General features: G+C 46.8%; 1 protein-coding gene across 3 annotated transcripts in view; it reads left to right on the top strand.

Moving 5' to 3' along the window:
* Positions 1-17,828, top strand: part of TUT4 (terminal uridylyl transferase 4) — a 1,145,308-nt gene extending 1,127,480 nt beyond the window's left edge. For 2 of the 3 annotated variants that reach the window (XM_086952444.1, XM_086952443.1), the window contains exon 32: positions 17,433-17,653. In XM_086952444.1, coding sequence (XP_086808570.1) covers positions 17,433-17,524 — 92 coding nt within the window. In that variant the 3' untranslated portion in view covers positions 17,525-17,653. Of the gene's footprint in view, positions 1-17,432 lie in introns of all 3 variants that reach the window. The other variant, XM_086952445.1, reaches the window with a different exon arrangement.
* The last annotated feature ends 994 nt before the right edge of the window (positions 17,829-18,822 follow it).

The following is an 18,822-nucleotide window of genomic DNA, read 5'->3' as shown; positions in this document are numbered from 1 at the left end:
TGTGGTTGGGAGTGTGGTTGGGAGTGTGGTTGGGAGTGTGGTTGGGAGTGTGGTTGGGAGTGTGGTTGGGAGTGTGGTTGGGAGTGTGGTTGGGGGTGTGGTTGGGGGTGTGGGTGTGGTTGTGTGGGTGTGGTTGTGTGTGTGGTTGTGTGTGTGGTTGTGTGTGGGTGTGTGTTTATAAAGACGTTTTAGCTTTCAGAAGTAAGCAGCTCCAAGGCAGAACGCCTTTCTGTATAACAACTGTATCACATGTCGGATATTGAACAACGCAGGGTGTCACATATCTAATATCAACAAGCATGCCTTTGATCGCATTAATTAATGTATTTAATGCAAGGCACAGGCAGTCACAGAGTTGTATATTAACGTCAGCACAACACGGCTGTCCGATAGCAAGGTCCGAGGAAATGTGTTCAAACTAGTGGATGTGGAGACAAACAGGGAATGATGCGTGTTATCACCTATTTAAATGGCACTCACCTGTGGAAGGCACCTCGAGAATGGTGTAATCACTGTGAGTGCTGTGGGTCTTGCGTATCAAAGTGTACAAGATATCTATCTTAGTCTTCAGCTACAAAAGCAAAGTAGAAAAGGAAACCCGTAAAAAATTGTAAATTGCTGTCCCATTAGCTAGCATTCATTTGTTTTCTGTAATGAGGAATAACGAGAGCACAAGATGACTATATATACAAGCTACTTTCACCCGATGTTAAAGATCGGGGCCTTTGAGAGTCAGCATTTTTAATGATCGATATGCTATGATAACAGTGGCAGGCAGAGGCAGGATGCACCAAAATTGATTCGCCAACGCTTCAATTGTAAGGTAATTTAAAAATCCAAAAAGACAGTAAAGCTATTATACGATAATGCTTACATTTACCATTGTTTTTTCCATTTCTTGACATCAATGCATGTGTTGCGGTGTGCAGCAGCGGTCCTGCAGAATGTTTTGTTTGCATGTATTTGCTGTTGGCCATATTAAGTGTGTCGTAAGTCACTCGGGTGCCTTTGTGTTACCAGAAGCTTTACAATCTACGCACTATAATCGCTGGGTGTGGTGGGCACTGGCAATTTCCTCTGCTCACCTTTGGGTCGTATTACCACCCATCGCTGATGCTCAGTGGCGTGAGTAGGTGTGTGCGCTGGGAAGACGAGGCAGGGACGCGCTTCTGGCACATTGCTGCACAAGAGAAACTAGGGTTTGCGCCATTGAAGCGCTGTGAAGATATACCCCGGAAGTCCACTCCCGCCCAGACATTAGGACTCTGGTTGAGTGGGCGGCTGTAAAAACGGTAACGTAGAGAACACTGTCTGTGCAGCAGGGGGTGGGGCCCCAGCGGAATGCGTGGGATGTTTACATCGATAAACTGCAGGCTAAAGCACACAAGAGACTCCCTGAGAGCTAGCTTGGTGACAGTACGGAGTGCTAGCAGAAGTGAACAGCACAAGCAATATGGCCGCATACAATGCAGCAATCGTAGTGCGTGGCGTATGCCACTCTTGTGTACATGCCGGAGCAATAGGTCAGCAGTTTTAGTGGGTGATGGGTAGAGCACTCACTTGGATATAGCCTTTCTCTTTACGTAATGTGACTTCGTGCGAGTTAAACTAACAGCACTTAGCAGCAGAATAAGGGTGGCAGAATAAGCCTGTTTAGAAAGTCTTAAGGGCATTCTTGTTTAAAGTAAGGTCATTGAGTAACATTTCGTCAAACAAGACATGCATGGGAAGTGGGGGGCCGCCGGGAAACTGAAAGTACGGCCGGCCATTAATAATTTTGGGAGGAGAAGCCGCAGAGCACGACCGGCCAGCCGGCCATGAATAATTAGGGGAGGAGAAGCCGCAGAGTGCACGCTGGGAGAAGCCCTTTGATGTGGTGTCACGGCCTGGCGGCTGTGAACAAATGCAAGAATAGAGTACAAATGGGAGGGGTGGGGAGGGAGCAGGAGGTGAGCCTGAGAGTGGCTGAAGCAAAATTGGAGGGCAGAAGTAAATGGGTACCAGAAGCTAGAGAACAATATAGATGGTGCAGGGAGAGCAAACATGCAATAGCAAGGTGGAGCTTGAGAAGGACGCAGACATGAAAGCAGCCTTGGTTGGGGGAGCACACTAGGGAGAGCGCATCATGGAAGGGCGCAGGGGAGAGCCACACGGGCGAGACAAGGCAGGGAGGAAGAGAAGTATTACTAGGTAGGCAGATGAAGAAAACGTGCGGTTTGGCGAGCTAAAACAAACAGAAACATGCACTGGAATATTGTGAAAATGTGCGCTTGGGCGAGCTAAAACAAACAGAAACATGCACTGGAATATTGTGCAAAGCATCGCACACTGTCAAAAAATAACCACGGTGCACATTATGTGGTGGGGCAAGCTCGTATGTGGTGTGCGAGGCGGGCAGAAAGGGCGGCCGTGGGAGGTGGGAGGGGGAGAGATGCTGATGTCAGATTAGCTGCGGAGCGGAACTCTTTCAAGTAGCTCGCGGCCTCGAGGCTGTGAGAGTTAAAGCAATTAGGGGGGAGGTGGGAGGGAGGCTGATAGGCAGAAGGCTCGGGCAAGCTCGTGCACGAGGACGTGCACTTCTTGAAATCCGCTTTTTGGGAGCCTTTTGAGAGCCTTGGGTTTAAGTAGTGGTTGAGCTGCATTAGACTTGCATACTCATTCCTTCGGAATGGAGTAGGCGAGACCTAAAAATGAGAAATTTGAAATGCTGACACTCGCACAATTCCTGTCTGCCCTGTACTCAGAAGACTGGATGATATTGCTGGACCTGCAGGATGCATCATATTTTCACATCCCCGTCCTTGCTGCATATAGGGGTTACCTGCGGTTCACGGTCTACCAAGAGAACTTTCAGTTTGCCATGCGCCCCTTTGGCCTTACCAAAGCTCCTCATAAGTTCACAAAAGTTATTCCAGTGCCTGCAGCTCATCTGCGGAGGGCATGAACTTCAGTCTTTCCCTACCTCCATAATAGGATGTTAAAAGCAGTCTTGCCCCATGCAGTCGTCTCCAAATTTCAAACTATGGCGAGCCCCCTGCACTCACTGGCGTTCACACATCATGTTCCGAAGTCTCGCTTGACTCTATCTCAGATGCTTCCTTTCATCGAAGCTGTTGTGGACACAATGATGTTTTGGGCCTATCCTCCTGAATGGCAGGGCTCTCTCCCTTCCCCAACCAGAGCTGACTGTAGTGACAGATTCCTCACTTCTGGGATGGGGCAGCCATCTCCAAGAGGTGGAGATCAGAGTACTGTGGTCTCTGGCAGAATCCAGACTCCACATCAACCTGTTGGAGCTCCGAGCAATCCAGTTGGTATTGAAGGCATGGATTGCAGGCTTCCCCTTCAGTCAGGGGAAGGTTGGTTCAGGTGTTCACAGACAACTCCACTGCCATGTGGTATTGCACCAAACTGGGCGAGGTGGGGCTGTGGACCCATTGTCAAGAGACTCTGCGCCTTTGGGCATGGATGAAACATCACATCATGTCCCTGATGGTTCAACACCTGGTGGGCTCTGAACGTCAGGGCGGATAAACTCAAGTGTGTAGCAGATCACAAATGACATCTCCATCTAGAGGGTGCCACTAGATCTCTTCCAAGAATGGGGAGAGCCATTGGTTGGATTGGTTTGCCTCTTTTGAGAATGCGTAATGTCAGCAGTTTTACGGGTTGGAGTTTCTACGGTGGCTCTCACTCAGACACATTTTTCATCTTAGGTGGGGCTCAGGCCTCCTTTATGCCTTCCCACCAATACCACTCCTGCCCAGCATTCTCAAGAAGATCAGGAACGACCTGGCCCAATTTATTCTTGTGGCTCCAGAATTGGCACAGAGAGTTTCATATCCCAAGCTGTTAAGCATGAGCACGGGTCTCTGATCAAGCTGCCTCTTCGGGAAGATCTTCTATTGCAGCAACAGGGCAGGGTTCTGCACCCAAACCTGAAAACACTTTGCCTTCATGTGTGGAGTTTGAGCTTTAATATTTGACAGCTTTCGTCCTTCTGCCCAAAGTCTGTAATGTTATCTTGGCAACCATGCGTCCCTCCACCAAAACGGTATTTGCCTGCTGTTGGAGCAAGTTCATGGTATGGTGTACAGACAGACAAATTGATCCTCTTTCTGCACCCTTTTCCCAGGTTATTTTGATTATTCTTTCTTTAGCCCAGCAGGGCTCAGCTTTGGGCACTTTAAAAGCTATCTTTCTGCCATTGCAGCATTTTTGTGGTTGATCAGCCATCCCTCTTCGAACCGCCTATTGTGCATAGGTTTTTGAAAAGTCTACAACATAAATTCCCACCTGGAACCTTCACTATGCCACAGTGGGGCCTTGATTTTGCCCTCACATTTCTAATATGTGCTCCTTTCAAGCTGTTAAACAACTGTGCTATCAGGCTCCTTACCATCAAAATGGCCTTCCTAGTGGCAATAACATCTACTCGAAGAGCTAGTGAGCTACAGGCCTTTTCATTTCAGCTACCTATCTTACTACCTATCCAGACAAACTGGTCATTTGGGCATTCTTTCTACTGGAGGTAGAAACTCGCCTTCATGTAGGCCAGTCCATTAAACTGCCTACCTTTAACGCTCCGCCTCACCTGTCTAAAGAAGAGAAGAGACTCCATCAGCTCGGCCCAAAAAGAGCATTGTCGTTATACCGTGAATACACAAAAAAGTTCCGGGTGAATAATCTACTCTTTATTGAGTACGTGGGAGCCAAAAAAGGGAAGGTGGTGTAGTTGTGGACCATCTCACGAAGGATAGTGCTCTACATGAAAATATGTTATGCATTGGCCAAAATGCAACCTCCTGAAGGACTGCGTGCCAACTCCACAAGAGCCGAGGCTCCGACCACTGCAGAGTACCTGTCCTGGATATCTGTCAGGCAGCTATGTGGCCCTCCCTGACACGTTTACGAAGCACTAATGCCTGGACAGTCAGGATCGTGAAGTAGGGCACTTTGCCCATTCGGTCCTACAGGATTTTATAGCATACATCCGTGTTGCTGTCACAACTCCAGGGAGGTCTTGCTTAGGTATCTATTCTAAGGTGAAGGATCTGCTGCAAGAAGTCTCGATCAGATGAACTAGTTATTTACTGTCAATAACGCCTTATCTGGTAGAGACTCTATCTAGCCATAGATTCCTTGCCTATCCTCCCTGTGAATGGATTTCAGAGTAAGGGACTGTTCCCTTTTAAGGGCCCTTGTTTCACGCATCAGTGGTCAGTGTTCTTCGTGAACTTCACTTCTGGCATGAAAGTCTAAAAAAGAAACTAACATCAGGACGCTGGCTTGGAACCTATATAGGCACCACACACATCACTTCCAGCATATACAATGGGATTAGGCCATGTGGAGCCGAATAACGTCTCCTACTGGCTCACAAGGGTACTGCTCAGAAAAAAATTGTAGATCCATTCCAACGCCTGTGGATTGTTCTAAGGTAAGGAATTTGTGGCAAGCTATTCTCTACCAGATAAGGTGTTAGTGAAGGTAACCAACTTGTTCATCCGTGGCTCTGGTCCTGATAGTGAATTAATAGTGCCATCTTCAATTACCAGGTATTAAAGGGAATCTGCAACCTACAAAATATGATTACATACCACCAAAAAACAAGGGAGTTAAGCTGGAAATCACTACAAGTGGCATGTATAAATTAGATCAATTGTTTATCCCACAAAAAATGCTTATGAAATACCACTCTGGGGCGTGGCCAAGGAGCCGATGGAAGAAGACGCGTGAGCCTGAAGCTCCATGCCGAACCCTACAATTATCCTGTGAAGAGACGCAATATTGAGCACCGGACCTCCTGTAAAGGTGTGCAAGGGTCCTGGGAGCACTTGATGATTGTGCCGGCATTCCGGGGTGTCCCAAGAAGCTTGGGACGCGACGAGCCGTAGCGAACAATCGAGCCGCGACCGAAATGTTGGCTGTAGATCTGGCTCTCCTGATGGAGGAAGGACTGTGCAACTTGCGGGGACACAGCGCAGCATAGCGGAAGCGCTCCAACCACAATATTACTAACTGCACCCGCAACCTTTGCACTGGGGCGGCTGGGGCCCAACATCATGAGGGATTATCGCTAGCCTGTGGCACATAGAAGAAAAGGCGGCATTTGATCAACGGGGCCGCGACTCCTGAAGGTGGTGCCTGGTCTCGCCTACCGACCTCCGCATAGCAGTGCTGTTAAGGGGAACAGGCCCGCCAATTTATGACTCTAACAACTACTCTGGGCCTTGAAGCAGGTGAGGAGCACCACTCCACAGGACTCCTGGATATGCGCTACATGCGGTAGGGAGTCTCTGCGGGAACTACCAGCCTTCAGCAACCCCAAGCACCTGATTTTGCTAACCCCGCGAGCGGATTTCCACCCGAAGCTGAGGGTTTAAACTATGGTGGGTCTGAGGCCTCTTGGAAGGTGCGACCTGGAGGCCCTGCCGATGCTGCACCTGTGAACTACCTGGAGCTGCCTGAGAGGGCAAGAGACGACTGGTGGTCGGCAACTCGGCGGGGTTGTACCGACACCTCAACTGCACTGTAGGAAAACTCCTACGTGGGTCTCTGCTGGCGAGCTCCAGGATAGCTGGCTATGAGGAGGATGATGCACTTTTATACCTGGGGCTGGCTGTGAGGTCCCAGGGCCTTATTCTCCCAAGCGGGCTTTCTTGGTGCCACCGACATTGATAACTCTCACCTGCTGGTCTCCCAGGCGATGTTGGCGATCCCCCTGCCCCCACCTTTCTAGCTGATTACACGCAAAATGAAGAAATCGCTGTCAGAGGAGCTAGGCTGTTGGAAACTGTGATACCTGGGGCCAAAGACATACCCTTTACCAGTGACTGAATACCCTGGACCATGCTGCTTGCCCAGTACTGAGACTTTCTAGCTCTGACTGACGCTTTGACACCCTCTACCGTGGGCAAGGGCCTGTGCTGCGCCATCTTCGAAGATCTCTGCTGCGATCTCCGATCTTACGGTGAGGGAAAAGAGGTGGAACTACGACGCATATGGTAACTGGAACCTGTTCCATGCCCTCTTCTCTGACAGATGCATGCAGGCCCAATTGATTCCCTCTCCCACCCTGCATGCAATTGGTGTGTCTAACCTAGACCGACGGAAGGCCAGGTGGTGCCACTGCCCCATGCAGACCCTATTGCTCTGATCAAACAGTGACTGAGAAGCTCCTGCACCACCACACTTGCAGTAGGGTGGTGGCGAACTACTGCCACAAGAAATGGGAGATGGCTGTTGTTCTTGCCGCACCAGTTCCTGGGGCATGTTATCAGGGCCTCTGTCACGGAAGAGGAATTAGCGGCAGTCCGATAAGAGTTTTCACTAGGAGTGGCCCAGTACTGGCACTGGATATACACACGTGTGATGCAACATTGGAACGGGAAGTTACAACCATACCAACAATGGGGAAACCGCGGGGGAAGCATGGGGGACCACACCCGGTGGTGGAAGAGGATTCAAGCGCACATGGAAAACAAGATCAGGCAATACCACCCCAAGAAGGGCTGATGCAGCAACAAGTAGACCAAATCCTTAAAGCCATCACAGATTCGAGAGATGCTCTCCATCAGGACATTGCGCGCGTGGCACAGGGGCTGGTCCTCCTCCGTGCAGATCATGCTAAACCTACGGATCGAGTGAAACAGACAGAGGCAACCTTTGAGACCCTAACACCTACTCAGAAAGCGCTGGAAGCACAGTTGGCAGACGTAACAAATAGATTGCAAATCCTAGAGCGGAGAGCCGAAGATGCAGAAGGGCGGAACCAAAGAAATAACGTTTGCGTGATTAGATTGACGGAAGGAGTTGATGGGACTAGCATGGTAGACTATCTCGAAATCTGGCTCAGAACTGAGGTTTCCCCTGAGGGCCTTACCTCCTTCCACACACTGGAAGGAGTGCATAGAGTGCCAGCCAAGCCACTGGCCACTGGCAGACCACCCAGACCAGTGGTGGCGTGACTACTCCTCTATAAAGATAGGGACCTTCTACTACAAGCGGCTCGCACCTCAGGCCCATGAAGTGGACAATAACATTGTGACTTTATTCCCGGATTACACGCTCGAAGTACAGCACCACCGTGCCTCGAATTTAGCAGTTTTTAGCTGAAGACTGACAAGTTTCATTTCTCAGCACAACAAACCCACACTGAAGCCAGTGTGGGATTTAATGTAAAATGCACTACAGAGGGCATCTTGGAGATGCCCCCTGCAACCTAACCTCCAATCCAAGTCTTGTCTGAGAGACTGCCTAGGCTGCCACACAGCAGCCATGTTGCTGGACCCCTGGGTGGAGAGCCCCCGCTCTCCTGGGCCTGCAGCCATGCACATCCTGGGCGAGGTGCTAGGTCTCCTCCCCCAGGATGGGCAGGGGGAAGCTTCAAAGGCATTTCGCCTTCGTGAGCTTCTCCGGGCCACTTGCTGTACTCAGCAACTGGCCCCCCCACTCTGGCAAGAAGACTGGCGGGAAACTCTAAGTCAGGAAAGGGGGTGTGCCAGCCTGTGTCAACTCCACCCCTCAGGTGGAGGAGGCGAGGTGAAGCACAACTCCGGACTACCGCCATCTTGGGGTTTGGGAGCCCTACCCACTCACAGCTAGGCCCCTGTCCCCCTTCCACAGGAAAGGAGCAGGTTAGGGGGTGTACCCACCCCAGGACAGGGACCTATTGGTGCCTGACCTCGCCCTACCTGTAACGCCCCTAAATTTAGTATTTAGGGGCATCCTGAACCTTCCTTCCTCAGATCCCGATACGAAAACAAGAAAGAAGATCAAGAAGAAGACCCGCCGTGCAGCTGCTAACAAAAGGACTACACCAACTTACTTGGCCCCAGCCCTACAGGCCCCTCAATCCTTGAACCTGCTCCTGCTAAATCCCGGCGACTCCTGCAAGCAGCAACCTTGAAAACCACAGAGGACCTGCCTGCCTTGACCCTTTGAAAGACTGGGACTCCCATGAGCAGTGGTTCTGCTCCAACAGCAATACCCCTGCTGCCAGCCAGGAACCACGACTCCCTCACACTCTGCACCCGCCATGCCCTGCCCGTGCCTGAGTGACCCAAGACCACGAGGTCGCCCCCCCCCCCCCCCCCCGCGACTGGGACCCGAAGTCCAGTGCCCAAAGACCCTCCTCGGTGAACCAGACGACGCCTGCAGCCTCACAACCAGGGACCCCTCCAACCGCGACCAGCGGAGGGTACGATTTCCTGACGTCAAAAGTCACCCCTACACCCCCTGTGCCCAACTCCTGGGCGCCTACCTATCCTCCAAGACCCCAACTTACCTCTTGAAGTGTTGGTCGCCCTTAAAGAATCTCCGTCCCGAGCCTGCAGCCTTTTTCCACTTTCCAAGATCTCCATTGATCAACATTGAGCGCCCGACGGCTCAAAAGCACCCTGCACCCAGCCGCCTGAGTGACCCTGGCAGTGCAACCTTTGCCCTATTCTAATTACCCATTTACCTGGAGCAAGTGATCAGGAGCCCAGCTCCCACAGCCGCGTGGCCTGCTAGCCAGCAGCCACCAACCGAAGGCCCCCTGCCTCTCATTGGATTACATGGGCCTAACTACCTCTGCACTCGCTGCCCCTGTGCCGCTGAGGGTGTACCAACTGTACCTACCTGGCCCTGGGTAACCCCCGAGTCTATGCCCAGAACCTTAACTCTGCCAGTCGAGTACTTACCTAAAAGCCGATAACTCGCTTTTCTTCCATAGGCTAACGTTGACTGGGTTCACTCAGAATTTCTTCTAAAGTGTGGAGTTTTGGAACTTTCAAATATTCACCTAAAATCAGCCGAACAACTAATTCCGACTTACTCGCCTGTTATTAGGAGAGACATCAGTGTTGCATCTTTTAACCCAGCACAAACCCTGAAAAGTAATTTTAACCGTACTTCCCAGTAACCTAAATTTTCTTCCATAGGAAACCATTGACTGTTTTTCTGTGAAATTTCTTCTGTCAATTTTTGCAAACTACATATATTCTTTAAAAATCGTACCAACTACTAAAACATAATTGCTTACCTGTTCTAGATAGATGCCCCAGTGCTGAACATAGGAGTCCAGTACTGGATTACAAAAGTCCAGTGAACCTACTTTGCCTGCAACTTGAATTTCCTTCCATAGGATAACATTGGTAATTTCACCTGAAAAAGTGTCAACTTTTAAAATACAATAATATTCCTTAAAAATCACAACTATAACCAAAACGCTTTTGCTTAACTGTTTACAGCTCATGTCCCAGGACTGAATCCAGGATCCAGTCCTGTGGTTAGAAAAGTAATCTACAAAGTAATTAATTGCATTTAACTGAAAATTCCCATTGAGCTCAATGTTGCATTGTGTTTGAAATTGTGATGCCTACTGCAACAAACTGTAACTATTGTATTCAAAGAGACTATTGCCTATTTGAAAAGTTTTTAACTGAAGTAATCTATGCTGAGAAAGTATATTTTGATACCTTGTTGGTTATAGAAATAAAATACCTATATCTTTTGATACAAAACAATTGGCCTAGAGTTCAATTCTTGAGTGTGTGAAACCTTTTGCTGACTAAGTGTGTACAACAAATGTTTTGCACTGTCCTCTGGTATTGCCTTACTGCTCGACCAAGCTACCACTTTGGAGAGTAAGGCTATATCTAGTTTAGCCTCTGCCATACTTCTGGAGATTGTGGACTCTGTGCACACTGTACCTTACTTTGGTTCAGTACATACAGAGCCACTTTCTTACAGAGGTTTGTGGCAGTATTGGGCCGCCTCGAAGGGATAGATGTAGCATTGTACAGCAAATACGTCCCCACTGTGGATCAGATCCCCTTCCTTAACCCCCTATCTGGGAAATTGGCTCCCTACCTGACTGGGCCAGTTTGAATGGGGGGGACTTTAATTCCATAGCAGATATCACAATGGATAGGTCCCACCCCCCGCTCTCTGTCGCTCCCATACATAAACTCTCCAAGGCTAGACATGCATGGCAGGAGGAGTGGGGGTTAGTGGACACATGGATCGCACATCACTCAAGAGAGCGAGATTACTCTTATTTTTCCGCACTCCATGACCTGCACGGGCGGTCAGACGCTGTGAGAAGTTGGCCTGGTATATGATGTTCACTATTCTAGTGAGCACCTTGCACCAGTCCAAACAACCCTTATGGTGATGGTTGTAAAGTCAACCTTATAGACCAGCTATCCTAGAGGTAGCGGGACAGAGAAGTCTTAGGCAAAACTCAAGAGGGCATGTGAAGCCAGCTGTTTTACCATATGTAACCCCTTTAAATATCAATTGAAAGGACACCACACAGGATATATATAAAATATATGTATTTATTTCTAGACAATCCCTCTGAAATCTTTGAGGTCAGAGGCACAAGCACATTACAAGATACTTAATTAAAATACAATAAGTTGCACAAAATATAGTAGGGCCCTAGGGGCACGCTAAACCATATACTAAAATAGTGGTATAAGTACCACTGCTCGAAAAAGGAATAGGCTTAGGGCCTAGGGAATCGCTGGGGCTACGTTGTACTACCAAGGGATAGGAAGCAGGAGGCCCACGGGAGGCGTGTGCAGATTTTTTACTCACACGCAAGTTACCATAGAGAATGAATGGTAACGTAGAAGTTAGAAACTAGTTCTTTTAGGGCACTTCTGACTGGACTCGATGAAAGTTACTTGAAACCTAGACAGTTGGATAGTCAATACCCACAGGAGCACCGAAGTACTCGCGTTACCTCACCCACAGGAAGCGGGCGCATAGGTGTCAAAGTGTGTCGGGCATTTAACCGCGAGGTTCTTAACTCACTTAAGAGTATATGGTATGGCAATATCCTAGAACAGCTATAAGGACATGGTTCCGAAAGCTGCAGACCGGTTCAGCTCATGCTAGAGCACCATCTCACATAAAACCAAGCACTCTGCCTCCAGGATTGTTAAGGCCTGCCATAGGAGTGACTTATAAGTATATATGTGTCTAGATATAAGGTTTCGATACAGGAATACTATATCTAAGCAAGGGGTGATTACAGGGCCTTGCCCCAGCTGAGTGATCAGCCAGTTGTGTCAATGTGAGTGGCCAGCCTGGGGTGGCATAATTCATGCTGCAGCCCCTGGTAGGCCTTGGATGCACCTATGACCTGGGTACCTATAGTACACTGTAGAGGGGCTCATAAGGTGACCCAGTATCCAATTGGTAATGCTTTTAAAGTACATTCCAGTAAATTTGGAGAGAGAACAGCTGGGCTGTGGGTCTGATTAGCAGGCCCACAGCCACATTAAGTCGAAAACCAGTGAAGCAAAAAGTGGGGTGACCATAGGAAAGCAGACCCAACTCTCCTACAGACGCGATGTTGTGTACCCCTGATATCTATGCTAAAGTGACTCGAAGTGAATACCTCACAAGAACACTTTCCAACCACACCTGCTGGTGACTATATGTTGGGCCCGGGAGAGACCTGTGGTGCCAGCTTGGAGATTGCGGCCAGAAGTATTGGAAGACAGTCTTCCGTTAGGAAATTAAGACCATTCTCACTAAATACGTCAGTGAGAACGAAGGGACAGCATCCACAATGGCGCTGGAGTAGGATGCCTTTAAGGTGGTGACACTGGGCCTATGTCTCGCAATGGTGGTGGGGGGGTGGAAGACGCTTGTGAACGATCTCGATACAGCAGAGCAACGTTTGCGTACAGCGGAACGAAATCGCCCAGAAGCTCCAGACGTACAAGGAGAAGTTTTGGAAGCTAGGGAAGCAGTAGCAACCCTAGTGGAACGCTTACGCTGCTTTTACCACAGAACCTATTTGGCAAAGGCGCATGCGGAGGGAGACAAGGCGAGGACCTTATTGGCATGGCTAGCATATCCAAACCCTCGGGCCGTGCCCATATTAGGACTGACATCTCCAGCGGGAGAGCTGCTATGTACCCAATAAGGGATTAATGGGCTGTTTTTAGATTACTATACTGAATTATACCAAAGCAAACTAAGCCATGTTGGGGATTATGCAGGGGAGATCTTGTCTGACTTGACCCTGCCACAGTTCGATAAGGAACAAGCAACATTATTGGGACAGGAGATTACACTAGGGGCGCAATCAAGCACATGGAACACAACAAAACTCCGGGAATAGATGGGCTGCCCATAGAGTTTTATTCAACATATGTAGATTGCCTAGCACTGCGGTTGCGAGCAGTGTTCCGGGAGGCGCAGAAAACGGGACAGCTACCTGCTTCCACTAAGGAAGCAATAATCATACCTTTACTAAAACCTGGGGGGAACCCCACTGATAGAGCGGCCTATCGTCCTTTCTCAATGTTGACCACTGACTATAACATTTTAAGTAGGATCCTTACGACTCGACTCCTCCCATATATGGTACATATATGGTACAGCTGGTCCATTGTGACCAGGCAGGATTCATACCCACCCGGAATACATCCACTAGTGTACGCCACTTACTTTGCATCTTGGGGGAAGATCACAGTGCGGCACCATCTGTGATGGTCCTATCGGTGGACATTGCAAAGGCCTTAGATAGTCTGGAGTAGCCATATTTGTTTCAGGTCTTGAGAGCACTGGGTCTGGGGGAGGCTTTTGTGAGATGGACTGAGATACTTTATATATCAGCCACTGCGCGGGTGCGGACAGGAGCAACGATATCCTCTCCTTGTTTAATCGGGCGAGGCACGCAACAGGGGTGTCCGCTTTCCCCTCTACTATTTGCGCTGGCCATCGAACCTTTTGGCGGCCCAAGCCAGATCGGGCAGACATATTGGCCTGGAACTACATGGAGATATGCAATATACATCGCTCTATGCTGATGACCTCCTCATGTTCCTGGCTGATACGGAGGGAGCTCTGCGTGGAGCGACATCTCTACTGCGTACATTTGGGTGGGCCTCGGGACAGCAGGTGAACTGGGTGAAGACTTGCCTGTTTCCTTTGGACAAATCGATGACGAGCCCTATGCGGGTAGAGGATATTCGATGGGAACCTCACTGCCTACCTTATCTTGGAACTAATACATATCACTCACAGGAAGACCTATTGGACAGTAATATAAGCAGAGCTTTAAGAGGCATCAAGAGTAGTCTAGTGTTCTGGAGTACTCTGCTTCTTTCAATAGCTTGTCGGGTGGCACTGTTGAAAATGGTGGCTCTACCCCGGTTGCTGTATTATTTTAGAACGCTGCCAATATGGATACCGAGTTCGATTTTCAAAAGGCTCCAATCTTCGGTAGTGGGGTTGTTGTGGGGAAATGGAAGGAGAAGGGTGGCATTGGACATAATGATGTGGCCACGAAGTGAGGGGGGATGGGCAGTCCCAGATTTTGAATTATACTATCTGGCGGCACAACTGCAATGGCTCACCCAAGCAGTGGCCAGGGAGTTCAGGGGCCCGGATGACTTGGAAGGTCGGTGGATCCCACATCACATACTGTACTTCATTATCCTCCAGCAGCGACTACACCTTGCGGGATTGTCCCATGAGGAGCGGGCACTGAGATTGTTGGAACTGGACTCAGTTCAGAGGCGGGATTGTCCACCCATATGCCCCGGAGATACCCCTGGGCATGTATACTGCACTCCCGCATGGGGGGGATTGGACTGCGCTGGCCGCATTGGAGGAGTTGGCGGTCCATGTGCTGGGACATTTACATGAGGACAGCGTTCTCCTACCCTTCCAGACCCAGCAGTATAGATACGGCCTTCACAGGGGCGCCTTTCTACTGCCCTCAGCCCTAATATCAGTAATTGAACGGCATTGGGAAGGAGGGCTATCAGAACGGCAAACATCCCTGGCTTGCCAATACGTTGAGATGGCAGCGAGGACATTTAAAGCTGTTACATGCTTATATAGGGGAATGATGAATGAGGGAGTGAAACCATTGAATCAATTGCAGGGGAAATGGGAGGCTGACCTTGGTAAGGAAATCCCGGAGACAGAATGGACCCAACTAGTTGAAAGAGCATGAAAGAGCACATGTAACACTAGTTTTCAAATGGTTTAATTTTAAATATGCACAAAACGTACTTAACCCCAGATAAGAACAATAGGTATTTTAAGGTGGATACTGCCCCATGCTCACGTTGCAATCTAAAAGGAACTGACTTTCCCCACATGATGTGGAGCTGCCCGCAATTGGGAACGAATTGGGAGGAGGTGGTTGACCTGCTCCGAGGTCACAGATTGACAAATAGAACCAGATATGGGTGTGTGCCTATTGCACTGGTTTCCACACACAACTAGAACGAACGTCACAAGGAAGTTCTGGGACTTGGGGTTGTTGTTAGCTAAGAGGGAGCTAACAATGCACTGGAAATCTAAGCAGGGTCCCACCCTTACACGATGGAGGACAGAATTACTTAAATGTGCGACAAGTGAAAGCATAGTTCGATTCAAACAAGCTAAGATCGCTAATAACGAAAAGGCACTTGAAACTGCAATGGTGTGGGAAGTCTTAGTTGCATTGCTCTGTGACCCTGAGATAGACTCGGATGGGGACAGAGTGCTTCGCAGCTGACTAACAAGAGAGTCGTAGAGTTGATCGGGGACCATAACAATAAGCATAGGACTATAATAAAATGAGCTGACCAACTAGGGAGTTAATGAGCTATTTAACTTTGTGCATTAGAGAGCATGGTTTCTTTACACTTATTGCATATGGCCTGAACACCAGTGGTACGAGGTAGTAAGGGGGAGGGAGGGAAGGGGAAGAACTGGTTTGTTTATTACTGATGCGGTTGCCTATCAGTTAAAAATGATGTGTCTTGATTACGGGCCACATATAGCCCTACAACTGCAAGAGGATAGTTACTCAAAGGAGAAGAACTGAGACATAGCCCATCATAGATAGAACTGTAGCTACTCAAACATATAGACAACTAACTGGATACAATTTATTGCAGAACTTTGGCAGAATGCATATTGACCAATTGTATGCGACCCAATACCAGTTGGGTTTTTTATTTGTTGAAAATGTAATAAAATCTTCTTTTTTTTTAAATGAAATACCACTTGATTACTAAGGCCATTAGTCATATTTGGAATATAAGCTTGCTGAAGTCATTTATGTGCAGAGTGAAAAATCTCGCAAGCGAACGCATACAATATGGCAAGTTTCTTATTCCTTTGACACATGCACTTTATTTTAACTTGAACTTTCTGTTTATGGACCACAACGTACTTCCTACTGAACTGAAATTCTTAAACCACATTTTTCAAGTACCTCTGTCACCTCTTTTCTGAGTAAGATACTCCTATCTGTGCATTTAATTTGGATCAGTGCTGGAAGGAATGTGCCTCCTCGAATTGCGACCCTCTTTTTTTCAGGGAGCAGCTCTTCTACTTGAATTGTTTCTTGAGACTGGGTGACCTGTTCCCACCAGTCCATAGCCGAAAAACAGCATTGATATTTGTTAGTGTAGTAGGACCAAGTGATATACTGATCTCCTTCCTAAGTCATCCCTTGAAGCCTGTCACTTTCATGAGCTGACTTTTATAAATGCCTTATATTTCAAACTCCCTTAGTGTTTTACTAGAAAGTTAAAATTCATGTAAAGAATTTTTTTTCCTGGTCTAAAATCGTTCTATCTCTTCGAACTCACAACTTTAACCTGACCAGATCTGTGCAAACTCATGTTGACTACGATGACTATCATGGCTTCCAAGGTGTGGGTTATGTGTGTTTGCATTTTAGATGTTTATAGATAGTGCGTTGGACACATTTTGAAGCTCACACTCATCTGAGCTTCGATGCATCTAGAATCCTCCTCTTTTGTGACCTATTTACAAGACATCAATTGAACATGAATCTTGTCTTCTTTTTTTTTTTATTGTAAAGTATCTTGAAAGGCACTCCTCCCCCTTTAGAAGGGCCATACAGCTCCTACTGTTTTCCTCATAGTGCTGCACTGTGAATCACAATAAATCAGTTGTGGAATGTGTAGGAACAGTTGTTTGTCCAATGGAAGCACCACTTGCACTTCAACAGGAGGACTGGTCTGAGAACTCCACGTCCAAGGGAGAACAGCTGTTTGTATTTCACGACGTTGCAGTGCACTAGGCAACCCTTGTATCAAAGTACTAGCTTGCAAAATGAGTAAACTAAAAGTACACTAAACAAGAGGACATTGCAAAGGTATTGCTCCGTTCAAAGTATTACATTCAGATGGAGCCTACGTCATATCACTTCCATTAGTAAATAAGGCCATACTCTCAGTACATTACAGTACCGGTCCATCTAAAGCACTTGATAGTAAATATATCTGTTTTTTCTACTTAAAACCATGTATATGGTGGTAAGAATTTCATGTTGTATTTCTCATTGAATATTGACCAAGAGGTGACTAAAAAAAGTTTTTGCAAAACTATCATATTGCAGTCTATTTGTCTTGTTAAAGTCGTTTAAGTATAAATTGTTTTTGTTTCAGCTGGTCAACTGATGCAAAATAATCAGAGATTCACGCTATTGTCTCCAGGACCGCCTCACTTGAACATGAACTTTGTTCAACAGAAGAAGTAATACTTGAAGGAAAAAATCATGTTCAGGTCTTTCTTTGACGCTGATGAGCTAAATGTTTAGATACTAGATTATTTAAGACTGTTTTTAATCTGTACCATTTGTACATAGGTGATTGCTGGTTTTTACTAGTATCACAGGTCTAAGTGATACATATTTCATCTATTTTATTATCCCACTTTTAAAGGGACCTTGTGTTTTTCTTGATAAACTGTAAAGAGAGAAAATGGTAAAATATAAGTTCTTTATATTATATTTGCTGTGTTCATGCTTTTGTTGCTTACAACTTTTTATATATAAATATATATATATATATTGTTCTAAACAAAATATAATTGAAAAGGGACTTCATTTTAAACATAATTTTTATTATTTCACATCTATACAGTGCCAAAAATTGTAAACTAAAAATCTGAATGCATGTACAAATCTAAATTTGTGTTTATTTTTTTAATTGCATTTAATGACAATATTTAAATTTTAGGAGAAATAGTGGCTCCACTTTTAAGTACACAAATGATTATTTAAGAAAATGCATTAAACACAAATATTGATTGTTTTGTCCTGTAATTTGTAAAAACAAATTTTACGTGTGTAATTCTCAACAATTGTATTGAGGAGTTTCCCAACATCACAGCAAATTTGTAATTGCTGGGCTGGCCTTCATTTTTTAAGATTTATGTTACATGTCTGGTCATTTTGTATCTTATCAATTTGTAAACTGGCACTGTGTACCACTGTTAATACCTCCAATTGAGTATAATCTGTAAATTAACCCCTACAGTCCCCTTTTGTGTATGCTCTATCAAAGTTTACATTTTAATGTATTACCAAGAAAGTACTTGTGTTTTGAATGAAGGAGCATTATAACATTTTTCGGATGTCTGGAGAGAAAATAATCATTATGTGCATAAAATGTGATAATGACACATATATAAATTGATTTATGGCCTTGCAAAGGCCTAATGGTAGAAACCCTGGTATTCTGTGGATTGGACGTATCTTGAGTTTTGCAGAAAACATCAAATAGATATAAATCCTGTTTATAAGAGATACTTATCTTGTTCTACTAAATAAGGCAAGTTATGACTTCGTACAAGAAATTACTATTAAGCTAAACGTGCCCAGAGAAGAGGCCTTGCTGGAGAGTGTGAGAGTATGGGATACAGTCAACATACATGGATGGTAACCCTGCTCAAGAGAAAGGCAAAGGAATGGAATGGACTAATACCCTCCACCCTCGATGGCCTGAGTGTAGAGGTCACCACAGCTTTAAAGTATTCAAGTAGAAGAAGGTAATA

Source organism: Lissotriton vulgaris, chromosome 1_1 (genome assembly GCF_964263255.1).
Source record: "Lissotriton vulgaris chromosome 1_1, aLisVul1.2, whole genome shotgun sequence".
Taxonomy (NCBI): Eukaryota; Metazoa; Chordata; class Amphibia; order Caudata; family Salamandridae; genus Lissotriton; species Lissotriton vulgaris.
This window is presented reverse-complemented; position numbering and strand designations above follow the sequence as displayed.